Source organism: Eucalyptus grandis, chromosome 3 (genome assembly GCF_016545825.1).
Source record: "Eucalyptus grandis isolate ANBG69807.140 chromosome 3, ASM1654582v1, whole genome shotgun sequence".
Taxonomy (NCBI): Eukaryota; Viridiplantae; Streptophyta; class Magnoliopsida; order Myrtales; family Myrtaceae; genus Eucalyptus; species Eucalyptus grandis.
The window spans coordinates 18,937,612-18,961,107 of NC_052614.1; the positions used below are offsets into that span (position 1 = coordinate 18,937,612).

Sequence of the window (23,496 nt, forward strand, 5' to 3'; positions counted from 1 at the left end):
ATCAATCCTGCTCGCCCATACAATCAGGATCTCGGTTTCCATAAGTAAAACCTTCCAATAATATTTAGACAATCATCGAATCTTCAGTCATTGAATCAAACTTGATCAATCAAAGGATTCGATACGTCTTCTCTAGCCACGAGATCTTCTCCGATGATAAGGTTAAATCCCGAACAAAACATTCGCCTTACGGATAACCTTTCTTCAACGGATTAGAGACTCACAATGAGGATAGACTTTGAGTCTTGAGTCTCGGCTGTCCTAAGTCTTCGACTTTAACCGACGAGTCTGCAGATTTCGACTAGATCGATGGATACGTTTTGTCAACTTCAAAACTCTTCATGAGGATTTCTCCAACAGTTACCACAAAAGAGAATATTGTCGTCACGGTGATTTCAGCAGCCCCGCTCCCAAGCAACAGTCTCAGGAAGATGTAGAAACTGAACACCGCCATCCCAACTATCTGCAATTGCAAATTTACGACATGAGATGGATCGACTCTAAACTTCAAATGCGATTGATCGATCATCTACATCACGCCCTACACATTTACTACTAAGAAAACTAAAATCTCCAATCCGAACAATCGATGAGCTCACGCGCCGGAGCGACATGGTTCTAAAATGCAGATGAAGCTGAGAGACCACAGAAAGACGCATGCGTGCGTTTACCCGGAGCGGATGGAGAGGGCGTTGCCAGCCATGGCGTCGCCTCGTCGCTGTCACCGTCGTCATCTCCGCCGCGCCGATTGACCTGCCCGCCTGCCTGCGGTGGATGGGCGACGCGAACGGTGGCTTCGATCTTCGAGCCTGGGAAACCAGCAGGGCGACTGACTAGTAGCGAGAGAGAGAGAGAGAGAGAGAGAGAGAGAGAGAGAGAGAGATTCCATGGACGTCGAGCCGTCCTTCTCTTCTGCCCCCCGTAGCTCTTCACGTCTGCTAACGCTCGAATATTAAAACCCCAAAAAAGTCGTTGGGCTCTTTCAAGCCAAGTGCTCTTATCTGCATAGACACGTCGGGCGATCCTTTGAGAGATGAGCTTTTAGATATAATGACATGTCGCAAGTTTTTCAAGTCTGACAAATTCGTGAAGGCTTTCAATTCTCTACAACGATGAATATGAAGCTCCGATAGTCCAATGGGAAGCTCTGGGACACATTCAAGTCGACGGCAATAGCTAAGATGGAGTGTCTTGAGACGGGTTAGCTGGGAAAGATGGGGCAAAGACTGCCCTTGGCAGGTGATATATAGTCCCCTTAAGCTGGAGGGCAATTCAGGTAACTCTTGAAGCTTTTCACAATACAAAAGGGAGAGCTCCTTTAGCGAAATCAGTTTGCATATATTACTAGGTAGTCGCTCCAGGTTATCGCAACCTGAAACTTCCAACTGTTGGAGTTTTGTCAACGTTCCAATGGCATCAGGCAATTCCGTTATGCCAGTTTTCTTAATATACAAGATCCTCAGATTTTGCAAATTCCCAATGCTTTCAGGTAATTTTGTAATCTTTGAATTCGAAAGTTTTAGCTCAACCAATGATGTCAGAATTTCAATAGAAGGATGAAGCTCTTTCAAATTTTTACAACATTCGAGATTCAAAACCTCCAACCTTTTGAAAGTGGACAGTCAGAGTTCTTTTCAAAGATAGACACCCGTGGAGATTGAGAACTTTGAGCTCGGCGCCTTCTAGAAATAAAGAAATGATACGTCGTGTAATTGGACTATCGCAACTCTGTGATTTATTGCTCCTCCTCATGTTTTCGACCTTTTAGAATTCCTCAAAATTTCCGGTATGCTCCTCTACTCCTTCACTGTTGTCCTATTTAATTTTAAATGTCACTTATAGTAGTGTTTGGCCACATCAATAGATAAATGTTTTTTAAGCATATTAATTGCAAAATAATGTTAGAGTGCAAAAGTGCAAACTGCATTTATTTTCAAATAAAATTTCAAATGAGATATTTTCTTATTAGACATAAGCAACTTATATTATCAAAAACTAGATGACAAATTCAAATGGAAGAGATGTATTCATCGGGCACTATGTTTTCCTTTAATAGTATGAAATTAAAGAGAAATGGCTAGTTTAATTATGAAAATCAATTTTCAAATGTACAAGGAAAAAAATGTTATGTTAAAAAAAAAAAAAAAAAAAAAAACTTCAATGCCTTCTTTACGTCTTACCTTGAGTGGATCCCATCCTTCCCAATGCTCCGAAATTGCACTATCTGACAGATCGAGTACAACTAATTTCTTTGGATGAAAGTTGACCGCAATGAAATCCGAGGGACAGCGGTTCCACTGAAGCCATCTTAACTCAGGAAGTAAGCTTTGGAAATCTCCAGTGAAATTAGCACCATCCACTTGAAGGAACCTTAGTTTGGTCATTTTTTTAAACTTTTTGGCTGCGTATGTTCTTCCCTCATCATATTTGCCAAGAGAAAGGGCCTCAATCTTTATGGTGCCCTACATTTTGGAAACATTGTAGATCATAAGTTTTGAATGATGAGATGAGACCAATTAAAATAAAATAAAATGCATTGATTTCGATTTGCTATCATACTACTATCGCGTAGGCTTCTATCTTTCATTCTTGTGAAATGAAAGGTTGTAGTTGCATATTATTTATCTAATATATGTAAAGATGAGAAGCTCAAGCAATTGTCTCCAAAACTTTTTCCTCATCCACCTATACCATTCGCAGTTTGCACCTTCTGAATTTCCAAATTTGCGTCCATTTGCAAATACAATGGAAGGCCTCTCTTCATGCATATAGTAATTCAAATATATTTTTCAAAATTCACGCCCTTATGTATGTGAAATAACACTTCCTTTACTCCTATAATATATATGTGAACCAATACAACTCTAACCGTCCGAATGCACCTATCAAATTTGCCATCAATATATGTATGAATCCCAATTGTAGAATTTCCTCACTTTTTTGGTGTTTACTGTGTTTGCAATTGTCAATATCAAAATGAAAACAAGAATGTCATCACAAAAGATACGCATGTGTTTTACGTTCCTTTCTTATCATGTATTTCTTCGATGAGGGTTTTTCATTATACGTTGAAGGAAAATTGATAATTACAAACATTCTATATATGATTCTTTTTATTGCTACAGATGTTTGATGCTATATTTCGTGTTGATTTTGTTACAATGAAGTACTAGTCATCTAAATTTTGCTCATTTTTACCATAGATTTCTAGAATCAGGCAAAAACAATGATTAATCAAAAAAGCTCTTCTGCTTAGAGAAGCAGCAATTCATGGGGACTCAAGACTGATACTTATTTTTATTTCAAGCAAGAAAGGGAAGATGGACCCACATGCACTGGCTAAGAAAAGTAGAGAAAACTCATACCTCGCAATTGTCAAGCACATCTAGGGCTTCCTCATAGATGCACAATCTGCTACGCTCTTGAGGCTCCTTTGGATTTTCCATACGAACAATTTCCCTTCCGAGATCTCTCAATTGATCATGCATCAATAGCCTTCCATTTCCGCCAATTTTAATTAGGGACATAAGACATAATACTTCAATCCCCTTCTTGGGGAAAAAATCACAAGCATCCCACATATAAGTTGGATTTTGTTTACATGATCCAATGAAGAGGCATGCGATATCCAAAAATATTTGTTGGTCCTCATACTCTAATGCTTTGTAACTTATTTTCAACTTCTCTCGCACTTTCTCATGGGGCACTTTCTTTAATTTTTTCAACGTATCTTTCCATACGTTTTCTCTCTTTCTACATAAGAATGAACCTATAACTTCTAGAGCTAATGGGAGCCCCCCAGTAGTAGATACGACATCACGAGAGATATCTTCATAATCACTTGGAGGAGAATCCTTTTGAAATGCATGTCTACTAAATAAAATCAATGATTGATCTAAAGACAACTCTTTGAGTGGGTACATGTGATCTACACTAGCTTGGCCAAGAACATCCTTGTTTCTGGTTGTTATGATGACTATACTTCCTACTTTAAACCAATCACGGTCGACCAAATATTTCAAGTGAGCACTATCATCTATATCATCAAGAAAAATGAGTGCTTTCTTATGTGCAAATTGAGATTTGATGAGACGGATCCCCTCGTCCACATTAGACACATTACATGGACTTCCTAGGCTAGATATGAGCTGCTTCTGTAGGCATTTAATACCCTCGCGCTGGTATGCTTCTCGACAATCTGCCACGAAGTGATGATGCTTAAACTGACCAAAGAACTTGTTGTATAATACCTTCGCAAGAGTCGTTTTACCGATGCCACCCATTCCATAAATTCCGATAATCAATGTACCATTGAATTTAGCATCTATCAAGCTCATAATATGTTCGATACAATCATCAATCCCAACCAACTGTTGGGGAACAATTAGCTGAAATGCTCCTTTTAACTCACTTAGAACTTTTGTGACAACAATTTTGACCAATGCTCCTTCATGCCTGTCAAATAACAATGAATATCAGTATAGGATAGCAATATGTGTATTCTTTTTGAAAAAAGATCTATTTATGAATAATTAAACAATGTTTTGTTGGAGAAGGTACCCATTATCAATTTTCTCCGATTCCCATCCTTTCAAGGAGCTAACTTCTTTGAGTGCTTCTTCCCATTCCTTCACAACCGTTTCCTCCATATTCTTTTTATGTGCATCGATAGCTTCTCTCAATCTCCCTGTAGGATGTCGCACTTGTGAGGGTTCCACTTTGTAAAATATGGGCAACACTATTTGCTCTTTACTCCTCTTGCACTCTAACATTTGAACCAACTCACGAAGGCACCATTTGCTGGAAACATAGTTCTCGGAAATAATTGGGATAGAGATCGTGGACTGCGTAATGTTGCAGAGAAGCTCTGGACCAATCTCCTCACCAACACAGAGCTCATTGTCGTCTCTGAACACATGAATTCCTGCATCGGTAAGACTAGTATAGAGATAGTCGGTGAAATTTTTGCGTGTGTCTATCCCTCTAAAGCTCAAGAACACTTCGTAGGTATTCCCTTTCGGCAATTCGTCTCCCCTTTCATGATCTCTTCCATGCGGAGCAGTCAATGAGGAAGACACCCCGGAATTCGGATCTTCTGAGTGAGTGGGTTTTTTTCTTTTACAATGCGATTGGCAATTTAAGTTGAAAGGGAAATGAAGTGACGAAGGGAAATGAAGTGACGAGAAAACAAAGGAATTGGAGAGACAGGAAGAGAACGGAAAGAACATTTTCCTTTTTCTTGATTGGAAGTACATCATGGAGTGATTGACCAACGAGATTCTCATTCTGTTATAAAATAAGAGATTGATCAAGCAGAGCCTTAAAAGAAAGCCAGCCTTCACGGTCCAGATCTGCGAATCGCACAAATGTCTTTCATGACTCAGTTAATTCGAACGAAAATATAAGAACTCGCACACCTCTTGCTTACTCAGAAGAAAATGGAGCAATCAAAGTAGGAAACAGAAAAGAGCAAGGAGTCGGTTGACCGCCTGAGGAGTGCTCAAACAACACAACCCTGGTATCTCCACCGATTTTCAGCCTTTGAAGTAGGATTTACCAACACGCGAAATTCTTTTATATGCGTGCTCGAACAATCGAGTTCTTGCCATCCAACGGTCCAAAGCTCTCCATGCTAATCGAACCGCTGTGAGCCATGCCACGGAAAGAATAATCATTGCACGCGTAATTTCCGCGGCATCATGACTTTTTCTTTCTTTTTTTGGTCGAAGTAGCATCATTGACTTGGAGACACGCAATACTCAGCAGCATCGTGACTTGACTTGCTTTTTATATTAATAAGAAAAAGTGGAAAAGAGAACTGACGAGCAACACTCGCATGATCCTGCCTCCACCGATTCACACCATGTTACTGGGAAGGTGCTTCGAACCTGTCTACGCGCTTTCATTGAAATTTGAGAGATCCAGGACTGGCTGAACTTGACTTGACTTGCTTTCATTCTCTTATACACTGCTAATTTACATGAGTTAGACAAGAGCGTATGAATCGGGGGATTATACAGGATTTTGTTATAAAAAGCCTACCCAGAGGCTTTTTCTTTTTTTTCCTTTTATTCGTCTAGAAAGGTAACTCTAAAATAAATCTTTTTCAAAATAATTTCCTTAAACTAGATTTCTCCGTACTACTTTTTGCTTAAAAATTATCAAATCGTTACCTCCACCCAAGCCACTTTTATCTCTCCCCTTAAATTAATAGCTTTTAACATTTTACATAAATTTTATTCTTTTGGTGTTGCATTAATAAATTCTTGAGAAAGTCCAAAATGTTCTTATTTTCTCAAATAAGGGGTCAAAGTAAATCTAGTTTCAAATAAGGGTCTAAAGTAGCCTTAGTTATTTCAAATAAGGGCCTAAAGTAGCCATGATTGTTTCAAATAAGGGCTTGACTTTGCCAATTGCCAACTAACTAAATTTTTCGACCGATCAAGAGTGTTTTTGTCCAAAATTTACTTTTTATTCATTTCTCTTTTTTTTCTTTTACGCCATCAACTAGTAGCCACTAACAAAGGCTGGCAAGGGTTGGCGACCCTCACCGACTACTAAGAAGGGCAAACTAGGGCTTGACAACCTCGTTGGCCGCTCGGAAGGGCCAACGAGGGTCTGCAAGCACTTGCCAGCAGCAAGCGAGGGCCTACAAGCCCTTGCCAGCCTCGGGTGCGGTGACCCTTGCTAGATCTAGTGAGGGTTGGCCTCACCTATTGACGAGGGCCAATCTCGCCAATGGCCACGAGGGGCAGCCTCCCTCAAGGCAAGGATTGCCTTGTCTATGGCCAATGTGGGTGGCCCTTGTCGAATTGGGCAAGGCCAACCCTCACCCAGTCCTTTGTGGGTATTGCCCATGGCTTATGCAAAGAGGAAGAACAAGAACAAGAAATAGAAAAAGGGGGGGAATGATAAATGACAAAAATACCATTGATCGCCGAAGATTAGGCCCTTATCTCGAAACATATATAGCTACTCCAAGCCCTTATTTGAAATAGACATAACCACTTCAGCCTCTATTCAAAACAGACATAACCACTTTAGGTCTTTATTTGAAACAAGATTTATTTCAAGCCCTTATTTAAAAAAAATGATAATACTTCAGAACCTTATTTAAAACAAAATCATTTTCAGGCTCTTATTTGAGAAAATGAAGGCACTCCATGCCCTTTTTTAAAATTATCCCTAAATTCTTGACCAACAATTCTCCATAATTGAATAAAAATTTGGTGATATTTTTTTTCTCCTTTTATGTCATCTTTAATCACACTTTTTTATTTCATGTTGACATTCTCCGCCAATATGCTCTTCACCAAAATATAATTTCCCGCAGCACAATAGAGGAGGGTTCAATCTTAGCTTATTTAGCATTAGAAGATGTGATTTGAAAAATCGAAGCTATTAATGGAGAGAGACAACATTAAACACGACACCAACAGGTGATTACGTCGACACCTTGTGCATTAAAGCTCGAAAGTATCAGCTTACTTTTGCTGCCCTACAGACTAGCTTAGTTCATAAAATCTCCTAAGAGCAGGTACTTCTTTATTCATAGGTACAAAAATTCTTACACATGCCTTGATAAGAGGAGAGAAAAAAGGCTCAACGGCTTAGTACGCAAGTGACTAACCGCGCCTCATTATTCTAGGATCAAAAGCTTATACATCAATAGCATGAGATGGAACATTGTATCCCATGATCAGCACGAGAAAAACCTTGACACTTAAAGTCTATATTGTTTGATCACTATCACATGTCCTACGACAAGGTCCAAACAGATTCCTTTATCTGGAGATGTACAGAATGCATGAAATGCACAGCCCCAATTTAGGATTAAGATTGGATGGATAATAAGTCGTATTAACGATAAACAAGAGTTATACCAAGCGCCAACATTAATCAGATGTCCAATTAGATAAATATTTGACAGCTGATATTGACCCAAACATTATGAATTCCTAATGCCTAACTTTAAAGACTGAAATCTGAAAAAATGTGCAAAAGGCAACCCTAGAAACTGTGTCAGTGATCACTTACGTCCATTTACAGTTCTTGGGATGTTAGTGAACGCAATTGAAGCTTCTCCTCAAGATCCTATAAACCGATTAACGAAATGCATTAATATGACAAAATTTATGCTACAAATATCCAAAATATTTGCATCTGTTCAACCCAATTTTTTTCATGAATCTCCCTGACATCGTCTCCACCTACTTCATTCTTACAAGTGCACTACTTGGATTCCTTCTCATACAACTTACAGTCCACTTTAACTCTAACTCATGACTTTGAGACATATGAATCAATCTACAATGTCGTTTAATCCACGTGTTTTCAGGCATTGCAGTGATCTAACAATCCTAACAACAAAACATAGACAGTCACGTATTGCTAGTAAGTCGGATTACAAATGAACTTTCTCGAATTCGAGTTAATTAGAAATATATCCCTCGATATGACTTGAAGTGTGAAATTGAAAAACACATTCCATATTACGTACCTCATCAATTAATTCATATTCGTGCATATTCTCTTTTATATTATTTGCGTTGATGTAAATTTCAGATTATCGTATTCAACAGGAGCCTTTTTGTACACTTAACTTGCAAAACATGAAAAGAAATGAAGTACTCAAAGCTCTGCATACTGACATTAATGAAGTAATCAGCTTTTGGAGTGAAGAAGAAACGATGACTTTTCATTTGAGTTGCTTCTCATACTTCCATGAGGGTTTGCTATACATCCGATACTTACTAGACCTGGAGTACATGAATTGTAATTGAAAACTTAATGAGTGAACCATATTTTTGTTGTTCCATTCAAATAGGTTCCATGAAACGAATTAAAGTTTAAAAATTATTCAATGATTTTCATAGGAGTCACTCTTTTCCCATTTCACTTTATGATACAATATTCAAACCCTTCACATCTTCTTCCGTAAGGAAAAAAGATTTTAGGCAACAAATGATTGATGAAAATGGTCGAGTTTTATAGGAAATATGTGATGGTTTCTTTACTTCGCCAGCTAGAAGTTAAAAGCGAAAACAAATTATAAAAAGAAATAACCCTAAGTTGCCACTTGGAAGCACCAATAGTAAATTGAAAATTGGAAGAGAAGATGTAGAGAAAACTTCCAGCAAATCTGAAAATTGATAGAGCCATCGAAGAAACACATCCTCCTCAATATTTCGAGCTTCTCACTGTGTTACCCACATTCATGCCAATAGTTGAGAGAAATGTCAAAACTAGCCAATATCAAATACATTCCAGTGACAGAAAGTTTAGAAAGAAATGACATTACAACACTCTACTGTGCGTGCTTGAACAATGCTGAGTTCTTGCCATCCAACGGTTTAAGAATCTTCAACTAATCGAACCGCTGAGATTGCGATGATTTCCACGGCATGGCGCGGAAGGGGCGCGGAGCCTACTAAGGCGCGTTCTTTCGAACGACTTCGACTTGGCTTACTTTTTCTATTCAGAAAACTATTTTTTTTGTCATAATATTAATAAAATAATTAGAAAAGAAAAGTAAAGGGCAATTATTGCTAGCGTAATTTCCGTAGCATTATGCGGAAGGTGCGTCGAACCTACACATGCTAGTGCTCTTTGACTAGACTTGCTTTTACAAGTGCAAAAAAAATTGGAAAGGAAACCAACGAGCAATACAGCTGCTCGGAGTAAGGTCGATTGTAAAGATTAGATGTACCCGTCTTACGAAAGACTGGAATCGGGTGAGGCCCTGTATCCCAATTTGAATGGACTATAGGCATATTCGGACATGTGATATAATCAACAATGACAGGAAAAAACAATATATGGATATTGCATTATTGAGACAACTGACAATCAATTGATCGTAAATACTAGAGGTTTTATTTGTTCTTGCTTAGCCAAGGTAGAAAATTACAATGATCTTGTTTGTACAAAACAACTTATTGAGTTAATGAGTTACGTTAAATCCATCTCATTATGTACACGAGATGATTCTATCCACCCTTCTTTTTCCTTTTCATTGATTCACAAGGCATTATAGTCAACTCCTCCCGAATGGATGGAATTAAGGGTTTGTATATTTAGTGTCACATTTAGAAATACTTGGCCAACGAGTTCTCCACCATCGAATAATTATTTAGTGTTACCATTTTTCCCTTTTATTTCATTTGGTGTTTAGCTTTTTATTTTGTGTTAACATTTTCGGTCAACGGGTTCTCTATCAAAGTACATTTTTCCTTAGCACAGTATTAAGCTTCTTCAGAACCTAAAATGATTAGATAATATAGAAAAAAAAAAGCTCAACGGCTTAGTATGCGAGTGACTAACCACACCCCATCCTTCTAGGATCAAAAACTTACGAGTAAGAAGATTAAAATTGAACGTTATACTTCATGATCAACAAGTGATTTGAAAAGGAAATCCTATATGCTCGCTTTCCAAAAAAGAGAAGGAAAAGAAAATCCAATAAGTTATGTAATACAAAAATTCAGAAGTAACTTGGAATTAAAAGTTTTGATACATAACCCACCCACGCATGGTTGCGCTGGTTGAGGTGTACCTCATGATTTGGCACCAGGTCAAGGGTTTGACTCCCTGAGTTGTCACAACTCTCAAAGTAGTTCCGTGATTTAAGCAGGTAGCCCCGACGGTGGGTTGCTGGGCTAATTTCCCCCGGGGTTTAATCGGTGCTATGCTCTCAAAGGTGAGCTTGGCCGGTGAGTTAGGCCGGATCCTTGGTATATAAAAAAAATAAAAAATCAATACATAGGTAAAATCTTGTCTCTCGAAATCTCAATTGTAGGATCACAATCACATGTCCTACGACAAGGTCCAAACTATTACTTTAATTGAAGATTTACAGAACGCATGAAATGCATAGCCCCTATTAAGGATCATGATACTATCTACTATAAGCAAGAGATATACCAAATGCCACGATTTGATTTGATTAGTTGAAGATCTTGTTGTAGATAGTATTAATTGGCAATAGAAAAATAGCATAGCATGCCAACACAGATACGACACCCAACATCATAGTCCCGATTCTAATCTTGTTGTATTAGGCAACTCGACCCAAGCCTTGCTATCACGCTTGCACAGCTTTGGTAGCGGTTCACTCACAATGTCGGATGTACCCAAATGTTCTCTGGGTATGGCAGTGATGTCTGAATCCCAACAACTTATTATTGCTAGTATATAGGATTATGGATAAAATTTCTCGAATTCGACTTGGTCAGAAATTTACTACTCGGGATGACTCTTCTATTAACTCAAATGTAAAATTAGAAAAGGCATTCAACACGATGTTCCTAATCAACTGTACATAATTGTGCAATTCTCTTCTATATTATTTGCACTTATGTCAACTTTGGACTGCCGTACTCAACGTGAGCTTTTTTGTACAATTAAATTGCAAAAAGTAATAAAAAAAGAAAGAGAAAAAAGAAGTATCCAAAGCTCCAGACACCGATATTAATGAAGTAACGAGTTTTCAGAGTGAAAACAAGATAACTTTTCATTCAAGTTGCTTCTCATACTTCCTTGAGGGTCTGCCATTCAGCTAATGCTTTCTAGACTTTGAGATTTGCATAAAAATGTAATAGAAGACTTAAGGGGCAAATCATTTTTTTTTCGTTCCATTCAAACATGTTCCATGAAATGAATGGAAGTTCAAGAACTACTCAATTGTTCCCATAGGAGTCACTCTTTTCCCATTTCACTCTATGACAGATATTCAAATCCTATTTCTTTTGTAGAGAAAAGAGATTTCAGATAACAACCGATTGATGATATCAATCAAATGTGGAGATTAATAGGGAATGTGTGATGATTTCTATAATTTGCCAATTAGAGGATAAAAGAGAAAACAAATTAGACAAAGAAATAATTCTAAGTTGCCATTTGGAACCACCAATAGTAAAATGAAAATGGGAAGAGACTACGTAAAGAGAACCTCCATCAAGTCCAAATCTTAGTAGAGTTGTCGAAGAAACACATTATCCTCATACTTACCAAGAGTTGAGAGATGTCATAACTAGTTGACACCAAACACATTCTCGCAATAGAAACTTCAAAGAGAAATAACATCACAACAAAGTTTCTTATTGAAATGACATCACGACATCAGCTTGGAGATGAATGAGGAGATAAAAGTAAAGTTGTCTTATTTAAATGAAGCTTCCTAGGAATAGGTTTTTAGAACTGCCAACAACCAAGATTGGGTCCAATTTCCGGCCAAAGAAAAATTCAAATGTGAAATGAAATGGAAAAGTAGCATTCATTAAGCCTTTACTTTGGAGAGCTAATGTTATCTCCGATGTTAAAAAAACACAAACACCAGTGAAATTTGTAATGTGAAACAGAATTTATTGATAACGCGCTCATTTCTATTGAAAAATGTTGAGTTATTGCCATCCAACGGTCCAATATTCTTCATGATAATCGAAGCGCTGTGAGCATGCCGGAAAAAGAAAAAAGAAGAAGGCACACTGCACGCGTAAATTCCGCAGCATCTTGCGGAACCCAACGAGCAAGTGAGCAAGTGCTCACATGCATCATGACTCGGCTCTGCTTCGCATGTTAATAGGTAAAGATAGAAAAGAGAACTGACGAGCAATACTCACATGCTCCTGCTGTCATCTGCACCGATGCTCAGCATTATGCGGAAGGTGCTTTCATTGAGATTTGAGATCCAGCGCTGTCTTGACTTGGCTGGACTTTTTTATCAGTAAACAACATAGAAAAGATAACAAACCGGCAAGCCATGCTCCTTGTGCGAACAAGAGATTCGGTTGGTCCCCGAGGATTATTTTTAATAAAAGTTCGGGGAATGCATATATTTGTTCTATCCACAGTCTGATTAGTATTTATTTCTTGAAAGAGATTCGTCTGGGAAAGTAACTCTCAAAATAAATCTCTTCCATAACAATTTTCTCAAACTAGATTTCTCCATGCTACATCATGCTTAAAGATTATTTAGTCACTACCCTTCACCCAAGTCACTCTTTTATCTATCTCCTTAAATTAATAATTTTAACATTTTACATTGATTTTATTCTTTCGGTGCTGCATTAATCTCGGCCAACAGTTCTCCGTAATCGAAAAAATATTCAGTAATCGAATAATTATTCGGTGATACTTTTTCCTTTTTATGTCATCTTTTGTCGGACTTTTTGTCTCATGCTGACATTCTCGGCCAACGGGTTCTTCATCGAAATATGATTTTTCGCAGCCCAATAGAGGAGTATTCAAACATTAGCTTATTTAGCATTAGAAGATGTGATTTGAAAGACTGAAGCTATTAAATGAAGAGAGATTGCATTAAACACTAGATCAACGTGTGATTACTTTGGCACCTAGGGTATTATAGCTATATAGTTTGCTTATTTTTTCTACTCTGAAAACCAGCTTAGCTCATAAAACCTCCTGAGGTAAGAGCAGATACTCACTTCTTTACTCATAACTACGAACATTCTTCTCTAGCCTTGTAAGCTTCTTCAGAATCCGAAATGATAAGCGGCCATGAAAAAAGCTCAACAGCTTAGTACGTAAGTGACTAACCCCACCTCATTATTCTAGAATCAAAAGCTTACAAGTAAATGCATTAAAATTAAACATTATATCACCTGATCATGTGTTTTGAGAAGGAACCCCAGTATGCTCGCTATCCGCCCAAAAGAAAAAAAAAAAGAAAAAAAAAAAAAAAAACGCCAACTCAATAAGTCATACAATACACAAATTCAGAAGCAATCTGGAGTTGAAAGTTTCAACACATGGAAAAAAAACCCTTGACGCTTGAAGTCTAAATTGTACGATCACAATTACATGTCCTACGACAAGGTCCAAACAGATTCCTTTAATTAGAGATGTACAGAATTTATGAAATGCATAGCCCCAATTTAGGGTTATGATTATATGGATAATTAGTAGTATCAATTATAAACAAGAGTTATCCCTAGGTATTGACGCTTGGTCCGAGGTGCACCGCGCACTGTACGAGCCATGGGTTGGCGATTAGCGTAAGCGAAAGTCAAGCTCAGCGGATCTTGGGTCACCAAAAAAAAATTATAAACAAGAGTTATACCAAGTGCCAACACCGATCAAACGCTCAACATCCCGATCCTAGTTCTTACATTGTTGTGCCAAGAAACTCCACCCGAGCCTTGTTGTCACTAGATAAAATATTGTCAGCTTTGATAATGGTTCGCTTAAGTCTTCATGGCTTTTACTCGAATCATGTTGACATGAGTTGTGTGATACTTATCTAATGGTGTACCGCATAAACACATGTAGTGTCGAATTAGATAAATATTTGACACCTAATACCAATACAAACAATTTGAATTCCTAAAGTCCCCCCTATTCTCATTCATTTCCATAATATTGTTAAAAGAGGTGGAAATTAAAAAAAAAAAATTGTGGAAAAGGCAATCCTAGAAAATGCGTTGGCGATCACTTACGTCCATCTATAGGTCTTGAGCTATAAGTCCAACCATTGAAGCTTCTCCTCAAGATCCAAATAAGTTATTAATGAAATGGCATCAATATAACAAAACTTATGCCACAAATTTCTAAAATATTTTGGTCCCTACGACTCAAATATTTCTTGGATGGCCCTGACATCGTCTCCACCTGGTTTATTCCTACAAGTGTACTTTTCGAATTCGTTCACATGCATTTTGCAGTCCACTTTAACTCGAACTAATGACTTTGAGACCTTTGAATGAATCTACAATGTCGTTGAACCCACATGTTCTGTGGCACGGCAATGATCTACCTAGCCTAACAACAACAACGGGATGAAGTATGTAAATGGAAATTAGAGATTTCCTATTAAAGAATATTTTTAGAGATATTATTAGATATTAAGGATATTATTTATTCTTTCATTATTTTCTAAGACAATCAATTTCCTTGTTGGATTAGATTATTTCATTTCCTAGGCACATTGTTTAGGTATAAATACCATTATCTAATAAAGTGTAAAGGGAAGCCAATTGAGTAGAGATGTAGTTATTACTAATCCTCTTTTCCTCTCTCTTCTAAATCTTAGAATATTCCCAAAACGGTACAAGACTCTTCATGCTATTCGAATCGCCGTGAGGCGTGCCTGAAAGAACAGTCATTGCACGCATAATTTCCGCAGCATCTTGGGGAACCCAACGAGCAAATACTCACATGCAACAACGTGCAACTTTCACATGCTCCTGGTGCTTTTGATCGAAGCTCGAGATCCAGCATCTTGGGGAACCCAACGAGCAAATACTCACATGCAACAACGTGCAACTTTCACATGCTTCTGGTGCTTTTTATCGAAGCTCGAGATCCAGCATATTGGGGAACCCAACGAGCAAATACTCACATGCAACAACGTGCAACTTTCACATGCTCCTGGTGCTTTTGATCGAAGCTCGAGATCCAGCGCGACTTGACTTGACTTGCCTCTTTACATTGATGAACGAAAATAGAAGAGAACTAAGGAACAATACTCGCATGCTCCTGCCGTGATCTCAGCAGTACATGCGGACGGTGCTTTCATTGAGATCTGAGATCTGGCACTGTCTTGACTTGGCTGGCCTTTTCTATTACTAAAAATAATAGAAAAGAAAGCTAACCAGCAAATGCTCCCACGCTTCTCGTGCTAACCAGAGATTCCCTTTCTCCTAGAAAAAAAGGCTAACTAGCAAATGCTCCTCGCGCTAACAAGAGATTCCCTTTGTCCTAGAAAAGAAAGCTAATGCTCCCATGCTCCTTGTGCTCACAAGAGATTCCCTTTGTCCTAGAAAAGAAAGCTAATGCTCCCATGCTCCTTGTGCTCACAAGAGATTCCCTCTGTCCTCGAGGATTTTGTTGATGTCCTGGGGATGCATGAATTTGTTCTATGCACAGTCTAACTACTATTTATTCATCAAAAGTGATTCATCTAGGAAAGTAACTCTCAAAATAAATCTATTTCAGAATGATTTTCTCCAACTAGATTTCTCCATGCCATGTCATGCCCAAAAATCATCCGGTCGTTACTCTACACCCGAGTCATTTTTATCTTTCTCCTTAAATCAACGGTTTTTAACATTTTATGTAAATTTTATTTTCGCCACTGCATTTATAAATTCTCGGCCAACGATTCTCCAAATTTGAATAATTATTCGATGATACTTGTTTTCCTTTTTATGTCATCTATTGTCAGACTTTTCATTTCATTTTTGACATTCTCGGCCAACAGGTTCTTCACCAAAATATAGTATTTTTCGACATGCAATAGAGGAGGATCCAAATGTTAGCTTGTTTGACATTAGAAGCTGTGATCTGAAAAACTGAAGCTATTAATTGAAGAGAGACTGCAATTTGCATTAGCCCAACGTGTGATTATTTTGACACCTGTTTTATTAAATCTTCATAGTTTGCTTATTTCTGCTACTGAGCAGGCACTCACTTCTTTACTCAAAACTACAAACACTCTTCACTTGCCTTGACAATAGGAGCCAAAAAATGGTCAACGGCTTAGTACGCAAGTGACTAACCACACCTCATTATTCTATGATCCAAAGCTTATACATTAATAGCTTAAGATGGAACATTGTATCACATTATTAAAAGATTCGAAAGTTTCAAAAAAAAAAAAAAAACTGGAAACTCGAAGTCTCAATTGTGCGATCACAATCGCATGTCCTACGACAATGTCCAAACGAATTCCTTCAATTTGAGAAGAACGGAATGCATAAAATGCATAACCCCAATGATTGGATGGATAATTAGTAGTATCAACTATAAACAAGAGTTGTACCCAATGCTAACACCGACCAGGCGCCCAACATCCTAATCCTAATTCTTATATTGTTGTTCTAGAGGACTCCATCCGAGCCTTGCCGTCACTAGATAAAATATTGTCAGCTTTGATATTGGTTTGGTTACATCTCCGTGGCTTTTAACTCGTGTCATGTCGATTTGAGTTTGTGTGATACTTATCTTATAATGTATTGTCTAATCATAGCCAGTGTCGAATCAAATAAATATTTGAGACCTAATTTCACCACAAATATTTTGAATTTCTAATTTCCTCGCTATTTTTCATTCATCAGTTAAATTTGTCCTTGAAACAAATTAAAGTTCGAATACCACTTCATGATTTCTATAGAAGTCATTCTTGCCCCACTTTACTCCGAGACCCGATGTTTAAACGCTCAACATTTTCTCTTGTAAAGAAAGGGGATTCGAGACAACAATTGATTGACAAAACCAATCAAATGTTGAGATTAATAGGAAAAATGTGATTGTTTCTATATTTCGCCAGCCACAAAAAAATTGGAAACAAATTGGACGAAGAAATAATAGTAAGTCGCCACTTGGAAGCATCAATAGTAAAATGAAAATGGGAAGCGACTATGTAAAGAGAATTTCCATTAAGTCCAAATCTGAACAGAGTTGTCCAACAAACACATTATCCTCAATATCTCCAGCTTCTTACTGTATTATTACCCACATTCATGCCAACAGTTGAGAGAAATGTTAACTAGTGGATATTGAAACACATTCCAGTGACTGTAAGTTTAGAGAGAAATGACATCACAACAGTGTCTTTTTGAAATGACATCACAACATCAACCTGGAGAAAAGCTAAGTCTATTGACAATATATAAGCTCCCTAAAAAGAGGTTTTTAGAACTGCCATCAGTCAAGATTAAGTCCAAAGGAAACAAGCTCTCCCTGCTAAAACAAAATTCAAATGTGAAATGAAATACAAAAAGCATTCATTCGCCTTTACTTTTGAGAGCGAATGTTATCCCTGATGTTAGAAAACACTAGCACCAGCAAAATTTGTAAAGGGAAACAGAGTTTAGTAACAAGGCGCTTACTTCTGCGAAAATGAGTCTACATCTTGTTCTGATACCAATTCTATTGGTACAAGTTCTGGACCCTGATAATCCAAAAATATTCAATTACAAGGAAGGGGGAAGAGGAAAGATGAAAAGACCAAAATATGTTCCCACGCAGAAACAGTATTCAGTGTACCGTTTCAATCCAAAACAAGGTCTAGATCTGGTCCACCTGCAAAATATGCTATCAAATTTAAGACAGCTAAACGAGAGTTCTATGATATCTGTAGTCCCCACCTCAGAGGACAACGTGAAACCACACTCTTCAGCTTTTCTCTTTTGGTGAGAGAGAGGGAGGCTCGAGGGGAGAGAGGTCATTCATTCAACTAAGAACATCTCCAAGCTCTCAAAGCAACCATATGAACCACAGTTTGCTTGTGGATTCGGTGGCAGCTTTCCTCAACAAGATCAAGGAGCTTTTCCAAATTTGTAGGCCACGAGTTCAAGATATCATTGCTCTCCTTTGCCGTCTGGAAACAGACAACTCCCATCGGCAGGTCTATCTTTCCCACTAGGGACTTGGAAACAACCATTTTGGAGAGATGCTTCTCAGCTTCCTAAAATGGTCATTGAACTAACAAGTCACGTTGATTGAATACCATACAGGCTTGTACAATTACTATTATGTAGTCTCTCTAACCAATGATAGTGTTGATTTAATAGATCGAGGTATGTGAATGATTAAAGCTCTCTACAACAGTGGTAACAGAATCCCAAAAACAGAGTTCCTTTCGTTGAGTGATTCAGCTACATAGATTTTCCGAGCACATTAAGAAAGCTCTAATCACGAGATATACTTTTGTAACACTGGAAATGGTGAGTCATAGCAGAGCTCCTTGCACTCTTCTAAAGCACACCAGAATTTCAGGCACCATGGGACAAGAAATGGTTTCACAACGTCAAACATTGACACTAATAGCTACGATAAATTTTATGAGAAGTTGACTAAGCATAGTGTGTATGCATATATATTGGTCTGAAATATTCACAGAAAAAAACTACAAAGGACAACATTCTCTACCTCCAGACAAGCCTTGGCCTTCAAGGCACCAAAACCTCTTTTCCACTTTTTTGGAACTTGTATCCAAGTCCAGCAACCATAACCCATAAGTATCAGGGGTAGAGAGACTACTAGGGTTAAATGAGTGGTCTAGGCAATCAGTCATAAAGATTGACATTGATAAGAAAAATAAATAAATGTTCAACATAATCAACCTGGATGCTGAGTTATAAAAGCTGTGCAAGTTTCCGCAAGGTAATCCCCAACCCCAAGTAATACTTCAAAACGACAATAACACTCTGCAGAAAATAGTGTAAGTCGCATCTGATTGATGATCCAAAGAAAACAAGGGAAAGAAAACGACAAAGTTCTATATTTCAAGTTCGCTTACTCTCTGTCTAAGATCTTCTGCTGCCTTCTCAACAAGTGCACCTTCAAGCATTTATTTCTCATTCTCAAATTTATCTCTGAAAGTACCCCAAAGAGCAGTTAATTGGATAACCTATATTGTGATCAATTGTTTCAGCTGCAACCTGCATTAAGATAACAAAGGCACGGCCAACCAAATTCTATGGCAGATTATCGACCTATCGCAATAAAATGTACAACCAAATACAAGAAACAATTCAAAGATGTACCTGAATTGGGAAATTTTTGAGACAGTTTTATCTTCTGAAGTGTCATTAAGAAGGCTTGACTGCAACCAATCATGTGGTGACCAAACTAAGTACCAGCAGATTTTTCTTAAAACCTGCGACTAATTAAACCATGGAATGAACAGCTGTGCCTTGAAAACATCAGTGAAGACTTGACAAAGCCTTATACAAAAGAGCTTCTCTGGTATCCGCTGCTCTGGGTTTCCCCTTCACTGATGGAATCTCATATATCGCCATATAGCAACGACAAATCTCAAGGTAACCCATGTAATGTGGATAATACTTACATCGTTAACCACATGAATGCAAGGTAAGATGTGTGTTCAAATCCATTATGTACATCTCTTACATCAGAGTTTGCGATAAAGATAGAAAGGAAAAAGAGAATGCAACAGATGAATAAAACCATGGCTTGAACAGTTGAACCACAACCTGAATACTAGGTAGTGCTTGATCAGCCAAAAAGTTTTAGTTATAAAAATAGTAGATACAACACTAGAATAAGTAAAGCACCAATTCACCATATTATGGGTTTTGATTATATCTGTTTCAACTCCAGAAATGACCGAATATCAGCTGGTGCTTCTTCCATAATACTTTCCCCTTCTTTAGGCTTTTTCTTCTCTTTGGAAGGATCTGCATCAAACACTGGGGGGCTAATTTTCTGGATCTGTGCATGGACATAGTCCTGGCAATATAAGCTCAAAAGAACCTGCAAAACCATTGATCACAAAACTGATCATAGTAAGAGAGCATAAACGGCTAAAAGCAATAGGAAAATCCCTTGTTCTGGGATAAAGGCAATTTTCTCCGTACTTGCCAATGCTCCAAAATTTTCCACAGCAATTCAAACCACTCATAATGCTGGACAAGGAAAAACCAATTACAAGATCAGTAGACCCAGAAGTCAATTTCTAGCTCCTGCAATTTCTTGTATTAAATCAGCAGCTTCTGCTTTAAGACCTAGTTCTTCCTTTAACTTTTGCAAGTTTCTTTGTCAACCGCACTCTCTCAATTTCGACATATAGCAGCATAATGAAACTAGCTATAGAAACCATGAAACCAAAACAGATTGCTCATGAACATAAGCCACAATAGAGTTTGATTTCACATTTCACCTTCCTAGCAGCAACAGAGTTAAGTGTCACCATCAAATTAATTCATTACTTGATTATTTCTAGGGCACAATTATAACTTTCAGTGGTAGAAAGAAAATAGAGTAAAAAGAGGAATTAAAGGGGTCATAGCAAGGTGCAATACAAATACAATCACGAGGATCCCAGCCATTTGAAAAAACTTGCAAACGACATGAGCATTGGGCCTGAGTTCTAGCATCTCTAGGGATTGCCGAGAGCCAATACCCATATAGATATGCCAATGAGATTCATTTTTCAAATGGTCATACATGATGGCATATTACGACTACACAAAACGACAGTATATGATCTAATCAGTACACATATGGGAGGCAATGGCTGCAGTATAAGTTCAGATAAATAAAACCCTTAAGGTAATGGTTGTTAAGATCGTTCCCAAATGATTGAAACTGGACCACACTATGGATCGATAATCATAAGACTCAGCACTGCTGATGATGGCAAAAGAAAAGAAGAAAACAAAATGAAAGCAAAGCCAGATGATGGCATTGAAAAGAAGAAGAGAGGAGGGTGAAAGAAATAGACAAGTTGAAGAGCTGAAAAAAAGAAAAAATCCGTAGCAAGAAGCGATGGTTACAGTACAAAGGCGATGGCATTGTGCTGCGCTGCTGATTGTGGAGGCACAGCAGACCTTCCATATGCCCCAACCAAAGCTCTCATGAAAGTAGAGCTCACATCCAACTCAAGCAATGAAAGGTTAATTTTAATCCAGGTGAAAGCATATGGACTCTCTCAAGTCTGCATAGAAAGTATTTCAGCCTTGCCACAACCACCAATTAAATCTTCCATCAAATCTGATTCAGGATGAGGGCAACACCTCAATTTTTTTATAATGCCCTCACAGTTCAATCCCCAAAGTTAGCCCGATAAGCAGGTTCAGCCTTTAGATATTGTTTCAGACATACAATTGGTCATGCACGACGAGAAATGGGGCCTAATTTGATTTACTATGAGGTTGAGTCCTAATTAAATAGGCAAAGTATGTGGATTGGGATTAGGAATCCCATCCTATCTCTCCAATGACCTTACACCTAATCCAAACTGGGAATGATTGTCGATGTGACCAACTTGCATCTTTTTAATTGCCTCCTATAGAGTTAGCAATCCTAATAACAATCGTGAAGGTAAAAATCTGGTACAGGTATAAAAAATAGGCACCAGTCATAATGCTCTGACTAATCCAGAGGAACTTATCAGCATTCAGCATAGCATAACAATGAAATACACCCAATGGAGAGCAAAATTTCCCCCAGCTTATCACCAAAAAGCAGAGATAAAAAGGCAAATATCTGGACATCGGTTAATCTTGACAATCCGATTCCCTCATATCAAAGGAGTGTAAGATGCTTCCTTCGTTACAAGAAAGTTTGGGAGCAACTATATACAGGAAAAACAACTTAACAGGTATGAATATCCAAATATCAGTGTCATCAAATGATTTTGACTCAAGCACTTGATGAGGAAGGCAAAGAGTGCTTTGAGCTAGGAAGACAAAAATCCATGCCCCAAGAAATCAGTAGAAGACTGAACACAATAATCTTGGCTCCTGCTTGTTTCATATTCCTTTCGCCACCAGCAAACCTGACACATGCTGTGTTCATGCAAGGGAGAAAATCCACAAATGGAGAGGTACAACCCATACTTATTGTTCATCTTCAGTTGATTAGTATTTTGAATCACTCGTCTGGCACCCAATCTCAATTTCTTTTCTCCCCGGTTTCTTTGTTGTGTGAAAGGCATAATAAGTAAGGCACCAAGGAAATACCTATCCATCCAAACCAAAAAGAATTCATCCCTATACAAGAGAACTCAAATCCTAAAACAAATCTACTAACCAGAATAAAAACAGAGTGGAGCACCGATGACTGACTTCACTAAACCCTGAAAAGATGATAAAACAAAATAAAACTACTTAACTTAAACAATATGCCTTAATCTCCATCATCACAGACTAAGGATCAGCTGCGCGACCTTGTCACCCACCTTCACTTCAAAGTCGACGTCCGAGTAATTGAACAGGATCACCCCAACCGGGCCTCTGTAGTCCGCATCGATCACGCCCACGCCGACGTCGATCTAATGCTTCCACGCCAAACCAAGGTATCGAGACAATGTTTTGAGATGAGAAGTTGCACATTGGCTACTCGAGCACATGTTCCTTCGGGTATAGCGATGCTCAGATCGGTGGGGACGAGCGCTTTTCCTCCCGCCGGCACTTCTCGTCTCAGCCGCGCTGTTTTTAATCCGCAAACGGAGAAACCCACGTTCAGAAACCATCGCGATTTCTCGACAGGGACCGAACTCGAAGCTCTAAGGAGGAAAGTAAAATTTGGGGTCACGTTTTTCACCTCCAAAGATCGTAGCACGCGAAGAGAGGGGGGTCGCTCGCGAAGGCGAGACGGCCTCCCGGGAAAGCGGCTCCCTGGCAGATGCCATGACGCCATTATTGGTAGGACGGAATAGCAAAAATAGGAAAAAACAAAATTTGAAAATGAGAGAATTGTATAAAAGAAGGGGAAGATGGGGTTTGAGGTTCAAAAAAGAAACAAAAAAAGGGAAAATGCATTAGGGTTTTCAAATTGGTGCCGCTCTAATTTGTGGAAAATTGTCTATTAAAATCGATGGAGTCTTCTTCATCGAGCATGCAATCACCACCTAACCGTAATGAACATCACAAACTTTTTCTTACAGTAATTTTTGTCCAATAAAATGTTTTGAATGCTTCATAGCAATTTTTTTTCCTCAGAATTTTAATTAGTTCCAAGTATGGGACGAAAATAGATCTTCAAATAATGGCCAAAATATTGATTTTT

General features: G+C 38.2%; 2 protein-coding genes across 4 annotated transcripts in view; both read right to left on the bottom strand.

The window, feature by feature from the left end:
- LOC104431507 (disease resistance protein RPV1-like) overlaps nucleotides 1–23,496 on the bottom strand; it is a 108,835-nt gene that overhangs the window by 78,494 nt on the left and 6,845 nt on the right. The window contains exon 2 of the mRNA XM_039310334.1: nucleotides 365–529. The gene's annotated coding sequence lies outside the window, so the exon portion shown is untranslated. The remainder of the gene's footprint in view (nucleotides 1–364; nucleotides 530–23,496) is intronic.
- LOC120292197 (disease resistance protein RUN1-like) lies at nucleotides 3,345–5,833 on the bottom strand. 3 transcript variants are annotated; one of them, XM_039310332.1, is made up of 3 exons: nucleotides 5,490–5,833; nucleotides 4,561–5,351; nucleotides 3,345–4,455 (listed from the first exon to the last, which is right to left on the bottom strand). In XM_039310332.1, exons 2-3 carry the CDS (start codon nucleotides 5,283–5,285, stop codon nucleotides 3,360–3,362), a joined length of 1,821 nt encoding a protein of 606 aa, XP_039166266.1. In that variant the 5' UTR covers nucleotides 5,286–5,351; nucleotides 5,490–5,833; the 3' UTR covers nucleotides 3,345–3,359. The 3 variants fall into 3 exon arrangements, with proteins under 3 accessions (XP_039166266.1, XP_039166265.1, XP_039166267.1); XM_039310331.1 differs by having other exon boundaries at nucleotides 5,429–5,570; XM_039310333.1 differs by having other exon boundaries at nucleotides 5,418–5,564.

Excerpts from the sequence above, each read along its gene's own strand:
- LOC120292197 (XM_039310332.1), bottom strand. The coding sequence starts at position 5,285 with ATGAGAATCTCGTTGGTCAATCACTCCATGATGTACTTCCAATCAAGA. Across the intron at positions 4,456-4,560 it reads TCGGAGAAAATTGATAATGG|GCATGAAGGAGCATTGGTCA; the intron begins GTACCTTCTCCA and ends GTTATTTGACAG.